General features: G+C 46.0%; 1 protein-coding gene across 1 annotated transcript in view; it reads left to right on the top strand.

Annotated features, from left to right (window-relative positions):
* Positions 1–13,117, top strand: part of Xylt1 (xylosyltransferase 1) — a 286,196-nt gene that overhangs the window by 204,347 nt on the left and 68,732 nt on the right. The window contains exons 4-5 of the mRNA XM_032892825.1: positions 6,960–7,132; positions 8,653–8,855. Coding sequence (XP_032748716.1) covers positions 6,960–7,132; positions 8,653–8,855 — 376 coding nt within the window. The remainder of the gene's footprint in view (positions 1–6,959; positions 7,133–8,652; positions 8,856–13,117) is intronic.

The following is a 13,117-nucleotide window of genomic DNA, read 5'->3' as shown; positions in this document are numbered from 1 at the left end:
GGAACCCATAGTGCTGGGAAAGTGGAGACAGGAGGATCCCTGGGTCTTCCTAGCTGATCACCTCAACTTAAACAGTGAGCTCCAGGGTAAGGCAGAGATTCTGTCTCAAAAGATAAAGTTTAGAGCAGTCGAAGAACATATCTGATGTTGATCTTGAATCTCCACATGCGAGCTCACACCTGCATGCAACCCTGACAGACAGACAGACAGACAGACACACACACACACGCGCGCACACACACACACACACACACACACGTGCACAGTCCAAATAGGCACACAATTGCGTAAAATCTGGTTGTGTAGCTCAATGGTACTGCACTTGTATACTATGTATAATGCCTTGGGTTTTATCCCCAGCAATGAAAACAAACTATTTCCTAGTAGGAAAAATCCTCCCCTCTTCTGATCCTGTAAATGAGCCTGCAAACCCAGGGCTTCTGCCACAGCAATCCTTCCTACATGGTGGTGCTGTTGCTGACATGTAACTGCCACCCATGAAGGCAGTTTGAAGGGTTGGGGACAGCCTGCACACTCCACTTTATCAGGGAAGCACTGATGAGCAGAGGAGTGGGGTGTCTCCCAGAAGCTCTGCTGTGAGAAGCTGGACCCTACACCCAGTTCCGTGCACCTCCCACGCTATGTTAAGCTGGCCGTGCCCCAGCTCACAGCCTCTGACCCAAGCCCATCTGCATGCAACCTCATTTCTACTTCTCTTCAGGGGAAAGAACCAAGTAAGCCAGAAAATGGCACTCTCCGATGCCAGGAGGCACTTTGAGAATATAAACAGAATCAACAGAGAGCCCCGTTGGTGGAGTTTTATTCCAGGCCAGTGGCTCCTTCCAGTTGCTTATGATCAGGGGCAGGTACTGGGGAGAAACATTCTAGCTGTGGGTGTTTACTTGTGAGAAGGGGAGTCAGGGTGAGGTCTGCTCTGACCTGATCATATTGCTAGGAGCCAGGGCACCCTTGGGATGGAACCCCTCAGAGCTGGGCTGACTATTGTTTGATTCTGACCATTATAGGCCAATGGCTAAATAGAAATGATTCAATTACACTTGATTTGCTGAGCATTTGCTATACAGGCTTGGCCTGTGCTCAGCACTGGACAAAAACACACATGGGAGGGAGTCAAGACATCTATACTTATGCCCATATCTATGTGTATATCTGTATGTATCTGTATAGTTAGCTATATCCATCTCAAGTTGGAGAACACAAAGGTTTGCAGAGATCATGTAACACCTAAAGTCTCACACTAATCCTGACCACAGGCCAAATCTAAAGTCCTTCCATGGGAGTTTATAGAACTCTGGTTAAAAACACACACTATTCTAGCAGGGGACCTGAATTTGGTTCCCAGCACCCGTGTTGGTAGCTCACAACCTTATAATTTCAGCACCAAGGAATCCAACACCCTCTTCTGGTTTTCATAGGCACTACATTCACATTTGCAAACCCACACACAGACACATAGTTGGATTTTAAATCTCTTTATAACCCCAGTGTCTTTCATTCATCTCCAGATTAAAATTCTACAAGGCACTCTAATCACAAGTATACCCAGCACATCTACAGAGCTGGTATATACTGTACCAACCCCCTGTCCTTCAGGAACCCATTCCAATATAGAAGTTGCCTGAGGCCAGATAGCACTACACACTGCAGCACACTCCCTCTGCCCTGCCCATTCACTCACTGAGTGTCCATGATTCTTATATAAAATAGCAGCAGAGAATTTGCTCGTAGTCTCCAATCTCCTCCTGTACACCATAGCTAGATTATTCATAGCACCCAATGTAGTATAACTAATTGTGCTCAGAGTAAAACAGCAAGGAAATGTCTGTACATGTTCAACAGTTGTATATTGTGTGTACATGCCTGTACATGTCTCTGTGTGTGCAGGCGCATGGGTCAGATATGTACAAGCAAGGGAATCACCTCAAGTGTCGTTCCCCAGACGTTTTCTGAATTTTGTTGTTTACTTGTTGGTTTTTGTTATTTCTTTTTTGATTCTTGAGACAGCATCTCTCCTTAGCCTGGAGCTCCCCAAGTAGACTAGACTGGCCAACAGTACAGCCTCAGGCGTTCTTCTTTTTCCACCTGCCTAGCACTGGGATTACAAGTGTGCACCACCTGGGGGATTGAACTCAGGACCCTATGTGCACAAGGCAAGCACTTTACCCTCTGAGCCATCTCCCAGCCTGTTCATGTGTATTTCAAATAAACCTTTTCTATTGGTAGTAGGTTGGCTCCACAAATGCAGATCCCACAGATACAGAAGAATGCTTGCTTCCTGGTTCTTACACACATACCTATGAAAACATTTGGCTTATAGCGTAGGCATGATGATAATTTCACATCAATATCTCATAACTGAAAAGGCTGTCACAGGAATACACTGTAAGTGAAGTTATTTAAAACTACGAAGTTGTTTCCTCCTGGAATTTTTGCACTCGATTCTTTTGAACAGAGGTGTCTGTCATGGAGGACAAGCTGGCCTTTGTGGATCTCTTCCAGCCAGTATCCTTGACACCCAAGGCTTACATGGTCTTCCTATAGACCGTATGGTACTGAGTCATACTGAGTTAGCATAAGATGCTTAGCATGGTCCAGTCTGTTACCAGGGGAGCCGCTGGGCTCCTCTCCTTAGTCCTTACTCCTGCACCGCCATCACATACTTGATATTCTCCCCCATCAGTGTGGCTTTTAACATTCATCCGGAGTCAGCTTCTCTGGCAGCCTCTAATCACTCTGATTTTTCCACTTAGTTTCTATTTTATGCCACTGGAATCTGATTACATTGTTAAGTTCCTGCCTCTTTCTTGAGAGCTGGACAGAGTGTGAGTTTTAGCCTTTCAGAGTCCTCTCTCTGAAGAGACCCACATGGCTCTGGCCACATAACGTTATCTGTCCAACAGATGGAAATCAGCTGACATGCTTCTGAGAAGAGACAACCCCTCCTTTCCACAATGGGGACAGTTGATGGCCCAGAATGACAGTGTTAGGGCTCCTGGGGCACAGACGATCCTAACTCAACTTTCTTCTTTCCATCATTTTATCCTTCCTTCCTTCTTTCTTTTTGTCTTCCCTCCCTCCCTCCCTTATTTTCTTCCTTTCTTCCTCCTCCATCCCTTCCTTCCCCTTCCCTCCTCTCTCTTCTTTCTTTCTGTCCCATGGCTGGAACCTACCGTCTTGAGTGTGCCAGGCTGTGCACTCTACTATTGAACTATATGTATCTAGGTCTTTTTAAGAAATACCCTTGCTATGTATTCCAGACTGGTCTCAAACTGGTGGCTCTCTCCTAACTCAATCTCCGGAGTGTGAGGACTATAGTGTGTTCCACCACACCCAGCAGCTTAACTACTTCTTAACAAGGACCTCCCTGAGTCACAGCTTCCTTGTGCACTAGGGCCAACTATCTGCTTGAAGAAATATTTTTTTATGATAGGATAGCCATTTCACTTGTATGATCTGATTTTCAAACACTGCCTTCCCTACTCCAGAACTAAAGCACCCACAACTCTGTGTATCTGCTATGAATATGTTCTGCTCTCTAACACCCTAAAAAGAAGTTACAAAGGAGGAGGGTTGTTTTTGGTTTTGTTTGTTTGTTTGTTTATCAGCATCAACACACACACGCACACGCACACACACACATTATTGACATTTATTAACGTCCTATTGGCGGTTCAGCTCCTTCTACTACCTCTGCCTTTACAGTGTGGCCTGGGAAACATGCCAAACATTCTGAGCCTCAAACAGAGTTAATGCATTCTTAACCAAGACCAAGGAACAAACGACTCAGAGCCCCCAACAACAGTGCTAGTATGTGGCAGGCCTTCAGCTCCACTGAACTACCACAGCATCCACTCTTCATCAGAATTCATTCGTTCATTCATTCACTCATTCAGCAACTGGCAAGAGACCCTGTGACTAGAGGCCAAAATGAGTGTTGAATGACTGAATGGCATTGGCTATGATAGGATGTCAGATGGGGAGCTGAATGACTTCCTGAGTTTTGATTGATGAAGTAGGTGAGGGATGAGTAGATAGATGGGTAAATGGAGAGAGAGAGAGAGAGAGAGAGAGTGAGAGAGAGAGAGAGAGAGAGTGTGTGTGTGCGTGTGTGTGTGTTTGAGAAACAGAGACCAAGGTAGAGAGAGAGACAGAGAGAGACACACAGAGAGTATATGTATTGTACATATGAAATTGTAGATAGGAGGATGAATACTTGGATAGATGAGTGGGTGGGTAGATGAATGAAATGGGAAGATGGATGGATGGATGGATGGATGGATGGATGGATGGATGGATGGATGGAATCAATAGGTTTATGGACAAATGGGTATATGAAAGTTTATTGGTCATCTAGAGTCAATCCCTCATTAAATACAGAAATTCTTTCATAGCCCTTTTAAAAACCTCTAGACTCCTGCCTTCTTCCCTCCAATAACTTACAAAGTATTTCATTAACAAATACCATCGTCAACTTTTCTTTCCAAGATCTTAATGTGATTGTGTAGTCTAAGTTAGTGGTTAAGGGCATGGTCTTTAAGACCCGCTTTGCAGCTTAGCTTAACTAATTAAAGCTGCATGACCTTGAACAAATCCCTTGGCCTCTGTAAGCCGAGGGTTTTCATCTGAAGAATGGAGGTAATAGCAACCTTGCTGGGTTGTCAGGACGATTAATGAAATAATGAGATCAAGGGCAGACCAGTGCTCCAAACAGGTATTGTTATTGGACAGAGCAGGAATGTCCACTCTTGAAGCTTTTGTTCTTCACAGAGCACCCGCTGTGCATTGGATTTTACCTGAGCATTGTGCATCTGATGGTAAATAAGAAGGATAAAGTCCCTCATCTCTTGGACCTTATGCTCTAGCAGAATGCTCAGATAATAAACAGGCAAACACATAAACAACTTCAGATGGTGTTAAATGATGTGCAGAAAATTGAAACAGGTAAAGTGAGAGATAGAGAGGGAAGATAATCTTTTATTGGACTTGGACTGGTGACAAGAAGGTGTAGCCATCTAAGGTCCAGGGAGACAGTGTCCAGGAATCACTGACAATACACCCCAAGATAAAGTAGTTTGCACAGGTCAAAGGCAAGAAATTGAGGGGTGAGCTGGTCATGTGACTGCTCAGAGCAGAGGTCAGAGGAGGAGCTGTGTCAAGCTGAAAGCCCAACCCTGTGGTTTAGACATTACTCCTGTTGGTTTGGAGTGGGGGTGGGGTTGTTTGGTTTGGTTTCGTGGTTTTGTCATTCATAAAACTAGATGAATGATTTAAAGCATATAAGTTTCACTATGTAGCCTAGGTTGACCTAGAATTTGTGATCCTCCCGCCTCAGCCTGAATACTGAGATTACAGGTGTGTCACCATTCTGGGCTTGGACATCCTTCATACTAATCTTGTCCTCTGGAAAGAGCCTACATCTAACAGCCATTAAGTTTTCTGGTAGCCACCAACACACTCCCAGTCTCGAGCTGCTGAGGGGTCTGCATTCTCCGGAGCCCCAGTTGACACTCTGGACACCTGAAACCACAAGCCCAGACCCTGCCAAGAGTAAAGTTAAACTACAGGAGATTAGATCAGTCTGGGAAATCCAGACAGCACCGAGTCAGTGTAACTTGCAACACACTAAACCTGGAGGGTGTTACTTACTGGCCTTGGCCCTGGAGACAGGGATTTTCTAAGGCTGATTTGGGGATAAAAGGTGTCTGGAACCATTTATCCAGGTGGATTGGGTATAGGGTCTGGCTCTCCAGAGGTGGTAATAGTCCATGACAGAGGCAGATCTTCAGCCTGGGTGATTCCAGAGCTCAGCTGCGTCATTAGGATTTAGATAGCAGCAGCCTCAGAAGAGCTTCTCTCTGTTTTGATTTTCTTCTGGCAACTTCTTTCCAGGCAGGAATGGAAAGTTCTTACCATCTTCTAGTTTGATGTGCAGCAAGAACTTCTTTATCTGTTAGCTCCAAAAAAACTAAGGCATTGTCTCCTTGGCAAACTTCTTATTTGGCTCAAACATCCATCCAAATAGTGTTGCACAGAAAGAGTGCCAAGTTCTGGCCAGCCAGTCCTGGACTTCAGGCCACCTCTGGATTGATAACCAAGATGATGCTTCCCATATCTGTAGACTGAGCATTGACAAGAGAAGGAGCCACAGAAAGTGTAAGATTAAGGGCTGAGGAAATAGCTCAGTTGGTATGGTGCTTACAGTGCAAGCAGAGAGACCCAAGGGCAGATCCTCAGCAGCGATGTAACAAAGCCAGTCCTGCAATCCTCGTGTCAAGGAAGCAGAGACAAGAGGATCACTGTTGCTGGGATGAACCATAGTTACCAAATCAACTTGTGTAGGAAAGGGTTTATCTGGCTTACACTTCCATGTCACTGTTCATCATTGAAGGAAGTCAGGACAGAGACTCACACAGGTCAAGAACCTGGAGTCAAGCACTGGTGAAGGGATGCTGCTTACTGGCTTGCTCCTCGTGGCTTCTCAGCCTTCTTTCTTATAGAACCCCAAGACAACTAGCCCAGGAATGGCACCACCCATAATAGGCTGGACCTTACCTTATCAATCACTAATTAAAGAAAAAGCTCTACAGGCTCGCCTGCAGCCTGGTCCTCTGGATCATTTTCTTACCTGATATTCCTTCTTCTCAGATGACGGCAGCTTATGCCAAGTTGGCATGAAACTAGGCAGCACATAGTTGGATGTATGTATCAGCTGTTCCAAACTCCCGTGGTATAAAGAGAGCGCCATAAGCACCACAGAGGCTCCTGGCACCTTGTATATGGACAGCATAGGGTCTAGGACTTGCTTGGTTCCTCTGAATCAAGCTCCAGGACTCTGTACAGATGCTATGTTCTGGTCCCAGGAAGTAGGAGACAGTTCCTACTTCCTAAAGTGCAAGCCATCCTCGAGCTCATCTCTACGGTCTTCTGGTTTTCCCCAGGCAAAGCCAACAAGAATGTCCAGTGGGATGAGGATGCTGTTGAGTACATGCCCCCCAACCCAGTCAGAATCGCCTTTGTCCTGGTGGTCCATGGCCGTGCCTCTCGACAGCTGCAGCGCATGTTTAAGGCCATCTACCACAAAGACCATTTCTACTATATCCATGTGGATAAGGTAAGGAGCCGCTATTCACATCCCTGTGCTAGGCTTCCTCTGCAGTCTGTCTACCCATCTCTGATCTTTCCTTTCATCTCACAAGTCCAGGCTGAAGTCTAGAGATGGAGCAGCAGCATGTGATTCCTAAGTGGTCTGTGTTTGTGAGTGGGTTCGTGAGTGTGTGTGTGTGTGTGTGTGTGTGTGTTCGTGAGTGTGTGTGTGTGTGTGTGTGTGTGTGTGTGTGTGTGTGTGTTTAGCTGTGGTGCTCAGCTTTCCCTATAGAAGAGCTTGGTTGTTTGCCTTTTTAATCTTCTTCAACACATGATAATTACACGTATTTATTGATTAAAATCTGATATGTTGCTATATGTATACACAGTGAGCCTGTCAGTTCAGAAAATTAGCATATCCATAGCCTTAAATTCTTTTCATTTCTTTGTGCTCAGATCATTCCAGATCCTCCCATGGGCTTTTTTCACCGTGTTCTACATTACTGGTAGTGTTTGTCTTCCTCCTACATAACACACACACACACACACACACACACACACACACACACACACACACGAATTTCCTCTCAAAATCTAACTGTGCTGTGTTTTTTTAACCTCCTCCTCTCCCTGTGTTTTTTACACTCCCTCTCCAGTGTTCAGTGCACACTGCCTGCCCTCACAGATCTGTAAAGCCAGATATCCTAGGAGTGAGCGCACTTTTTCTAGAGAAGTCCAGGTAGTTGAAATATCCTTTTAGACCATATGCTAATCAGTTCTTCCCTTGCCTGACTGCAGCCACAGAAAACTGTCCATCAGTGGGCGTGCCTGTATGCCAATGAAACCTTATTACCAAAACCCACACTTGGCTTGCTGACCCAGGAGTCATCTTTTCCTAGAAGTTTCTGTTAATCTGTTGATGTCACAAGATATGTGCATGCCTAGAAGCCTAGAGTGCCTAAGGTGGAGGTGTGAAGGTTGCTCTGAGGTCAAGTTCAGCCCCTTTCTTCTCAGAAAAGCACAGATTGGGGTTCTAAGACAGTGGTGGAATGTTCACCTACCAAATACGAGGCCCAGTACCTTTAACACTAAATGAATCCAAAGAGGGAAAGGGGCTATTTTCATTCCCCAGATGTGTTTCTAGTCATTCTGTGAAACAGTAAGGGAAGAAAAGTGGTCCTGAAAGACAGAACATCGAAACCCCGCCTCCTACCCACAAAGAGTCATCAAATTTAGATAGGTCCATGTTCTTGAGCTTGGTACCTTGAGATAACATGCAGCAGTCACCCATTACCACGTAATGTTCTAGGTCCATCACCTCGAGCCCACTGGTTGACTAACTCTGCAGTGGGCTTAGGGAATATGAACTCCAGTAGCCAGTGGTTGAATATTGGTATAGAAAGACACTGCAGGTCTGCAGGGCAACAGCCAGTTCCACTGTGATCAGACATACCAACCACGAGGGAGAGAGGTGGTTGGGATGTCTAGAGGCTGATGTCCTTTGAGCTGTTTACTGACCTCTTTTCTTCTTTTCTCTCCTTGGAAAAGCGTTCCAATTACCTGCATCGGCAAGTGCTCCAGTTCTCCAGGCAGTACGACAACGTCCGAGTCACTTCCTGGAGGATGGCCACCATTTGGGGCGGAGCCAGCCTCCTGTCCACTTACCTGCAGAGCATGCGGGATCTACTGGAGATGACTGACTGGCCCTGGGACTTCTTCATCAACCTCAGTGCTGCTGACTACCCCATCAGGTGAGGCAGTCACCCGCTCCAAGGCAGTCAGTTCCTGCTTCCCTCCCCTCTTCCTGTAAAAACAGTGAGGAAACAGGAAAGCACAGGCAGCCGGCTTCCTTCCTGTCCAGTGGAGCATCCTGCCTCATAGGATGTGCTGTGTTTTCTGTATGAGATCAGCCAGCATTGCATTCAGAAAGCGGAGGGCAGAAGTAGGAGCACATTGTATTCCTAATGAAAAGGGCCAGGAGAAGCCTTATGAATAACAATAGAAGAAGATGAAGTAGAGGATGCTGCCTTGGAAAGTGCTCCAAGGCAGAGGAGAGCTGGACAAGCCCTGAGGAGGGAACATACCTGGTGTGAGCAAGAGATGGTGGGCTTGGAAGTGCTGTAACAGATAGTGAGGGATAGAGTAATAAGACACAAGGTCTGAGAGTAGTCCTAGGATATGTCATGGCACTGGTACTCCAAGCCAGATGTATGTTGTATGCAGAGGAAGGACAGATCTGACCTTGATGTTGAACTCAAAGGAGTCTACTAGAAAGGCAGTTGCTTATAACAGTCCAGCCAAGGTCACATATAGGAAGTGAGAAAGACCCTAGACCCATCTAGAGCAAGATGTGTTGGCAATCAAGGATGGAGCAAGAACATTCTAGACCAGGCTTTGTAAGCCGTGAGCTATTGACATTTCTGCTGGCTAACTCTTTACTATGGGGCTTCCCCTTGACTGTATCTTGGGTCTTTTCCCACAAGCTCCTAATAGCATGTTCTGCCCACTTATATCCTTCTCACATAATATCCGAAGATATTGTCAAATGTCCCATGGAGGCCCAGATCACCTGCAGTTGAGAGCCACCACTTCTTTATATGAGAAAATATAATGGGCAAAATTATTAATTAAAAAATGAACATATTACATCTGAGAAATCTAAAACTGGATGGAGTTTAGTGAGCAACAGCCTGAGGAAAGGTGACTCTATCTAGGCAAGAATAGAGCAAGGGGTTGTCTTCCAATAAAGGACTGAATTCATAAATTTCTCCAAAATGCTGTGTAGCAAGTACTGCGGGGGTGGGGTCCCTTGATCCTTTGTCGGGAACCCAGTAGTTAGGTGGCCAAACTGAAGTCCACTGTCATACAGTGAAGACATGACAAAGCAACGACTAGAACCATTTCCAAAGCAGATGTTCCTTCTGCTTGAAATTTACCTCTGGGGAAAATCAGGAGACTGGGCTATCTGTATAGTTGCAGGCTGCCTAGAAAATGCTGGAGAATGCAGGCCAGGTAGGCATACCCACAGCTGCTGCCCCCTAGTTATGCTGCTCTGCATTGATTGCAGTCCCAACCGTGGTCACTTACCCAGAAGGATCAGGGTCCTAGAGGATGCAGGCTCAGACTCTCACCAGATTGCTCAGCATGGAAATCTGACATCAGTTAACCAAAGGAGCAGCAGACTTACAGGGACATAAATCCATCCATGTGACCCCAACAGGCAATAACAGGCTGTAGCAGAGCACTAAGGATTCACAATGCACTTGATGCACATTAACTACTGTCATCTAAGCTGCAACCGAGGTTGCATTTTATCTTTGCAAGGGCCCCAGCCATCTTTCTCAGACCATGCGCTGAAGGTGTGCTCTTCAGGGCTCCTTCAGCTTTATAACTCGGCGTTTGTCTCTGTGCCTGGCTTGCTCTTCCTCTGTCTCCCAGGTAATTGTCCAAGTGCCACCCACTGCCTCGGCTCTTCTGTGCACTCTGTCCTGTCAGCCTCATGGCTAGCGGCACCTCATGCTCCAGGCCCTGCTGTTTCCTCTTGCTGTTGTTTCTATGAAGTCGCCCCACACAAAAACATATGGATTTTGCAGATGAATGGTTTCATCCTGGGCAACTCTGATAGGTTTCACGTACCATCTGCTGTTCCATCTGTAGCTTCTAAAACGACTCCTTCCATCCCAGGAAGAATAAGAAAGTTAAGAGCATTCTCAAAGTAGGGTGGAAGTGCCCACTTTAGACATTTCCAAGAGGCTTTGGGAGCTTGGGGAGACTTCATGGACATAAACATCCTGAGGAATCCACTCTGAGCCCCCACCACCAGCAGCAGCATTACTGGGAGTGCAGACTCTCTTCTTAGATAACAAAGACTCGCTGGCTTACAAAGTCGTAGACATGTTAGCTCCTGGACACAGGTAGCCCTGTGAGTTGGTGCATACTACTTCAATTGTGTACACCTCAATTTTCTACCTTAAAATTGAGCACGATAGCAGTGCCTCTTGCAAGAGGCTATAGGAGGAGAAAGATGAAAAATGGTCCCGCAGAGGCATCACACAGAGCCTGATGCATAGCAAGTGCTGAGTACATGCAGGCTGGTCACAGCGCTGGTCACAGCAGTGGGGTGATGTGTGCTTCACGGGCAGGACTTCACACTCCCCCTCCCTTCAAAATATTTCCCCTTTCCCTTTGATGGAGTGAAAAGCCAAGTGATTATTTCTTGACTCTCATCCCTTCCCAAGGTGTGAAAAGCAGAGTGAGTCTGTGAACAGTGTTTCAAGAGAAAACAAGACATAATTTGTGTGTAAAGGAGATTCATGTGTGCGGGTAATAGACAAGCTAAGATTCTTTGCCGTCCTACCCTGCTGTTGATGTGGTACTGCCCTGTGAAGACTCTGGTTGAAACTAGTTAAATGCCCACTACATAGTTAGACATGAATGTTCTCAAGTTCTACTTCCCATCAAAAGGCATGCTAACTGCATTTTTCATGTCTCCTAACAAGGAATTAAATCATACCCAGCATCCTTTTAACTGGCCACAGGTATGTAGGGATCAGGCCAAGAATATTTCTCCTATACAGAGACATCCATCATTAGAACTTTTGCTTTAGCAAAAAGTAGAGAGATAAATATGTTCACAGCCCCTCTCAGGGTTTGTATACTGTCTGTGGGGTGTGTGTGTGTGTGTGTGTGTGTGTGTGTGTGTGTGTGTAACAGAAGCTGTTGCCTAAGGCAAACAGTGTTGGCACATTTCAAGCTAAACCCAGGATCTGCCTTTTCTGCCTCTCTGGGACACAGGGCCATAAAAGCATAACGCCTGGGACCCACTGTGTAGACACATAAGTTATGTTAACCACAGACTCAAACCTGTGTCTTGAAAGAGTGCCAGTGTTAGGGACCATACATTTGAATAAACTAGAAAGTGCCAGTAGATGAGACAGGAAGCAGGTAGTCAAGCCTTTCTACAATCTCCCCAAACCAGGTTTATATGAGACCTAACATGGAAACATTCCCACATACCTAGTAAGTTCCAGAACCTCTGTGGGGACTGTAACACATATTTTGATTCTCATCCTATAAAAGAAAGATGTATAAGAAACCAGTAGCTTTACTGGAAGTCAAAGCCTTGTGAAGAACAGTGGTTTAACAGGCCTACAGTGAGTCAAAGATTTGCCAAGACCTGAAGCAGAGCTGAGGTGCCTGAGGGTTAGAAATCAGTATGGGCACCCAGAGTCTGTGCTCAGTCACTCCTATGCCATCACCCCTTCCATCCTTCATTGGCTCTTGGCGATGGAAGAAGCCATGTGACTGACACCAAGTGGTAGCCACAAACATGAGTGCACAGTGCTTTGCAGGTGCCAACCTTCCAATGATGCTGTGGGCAAGGTGTATTTCCAGTGAAATTCTTGCTTGCTCCTGATTCTCTCCTGAATAGGAGAGCTCTCTCCAGCAGTTCTGGTTGCCTGGGGCAGATTCAGAGTAATAAATAGAAATCAGAGACTTGGACTTGAAATCTAGGCTTCCTTTATCTTCTTCCTCATTGTCTTACTGCCCAACAACCGCTTGTGACAGCAGTTCAGGGGTGTCTTGGGGAAGGAAGAATTCAAGCCAGCCTGGTGAGGCCAGTGGAGAGAACATTTATACCCATGAATGAATTCAGCAGATGGGCCTCCTTCTAACAAACACAGTGGCTTCATAGGTCTACTGTCAATTGAAGCCTTGATAAGACCACGTCAAGGTCTTGTGGTCTGCTTTGAGTGGATCTGTAGGTCAAACAGAGAATCCAGCAGAACAGGGCTTCGTGTTCACTTGTTAATCTGTTGGTACCTTGGTGTCCACACTGGGAAACTTTTAGGGAAAGAGCTCGTATGTCCATCTGGAGATATAGTGCTGGTAGCTATGGTAGAAGAGATGGAAGGGCCCACCTGGAGGTGGGAAGACCATGGAGAAAGCCAGTGCTTCTGATGCTCCAGAACCATGTCAACAGAACTGCTCTCAACCTCCAGGTAGAGGCAAG

The sequence above is a fragment of the Rattus rattus genome, chromosome 2 (genome assembly GCF_011064425.1).
Source record: "Rattus rattus isolate New Zealand chromosome 2, Rrattus_CSIRO_v1, whole genome shotgun sequence".
Lineage (NCBI taxonomy): Eukaryota > Metazoa > Chordata > Mammalia > Rodentia > Muridae > Rattus > Rattus rattus.
Note: the sequence above shows the minus strand (reverse complement) of the source record. Positions and strands in the feature narration are given on the sequence as shown.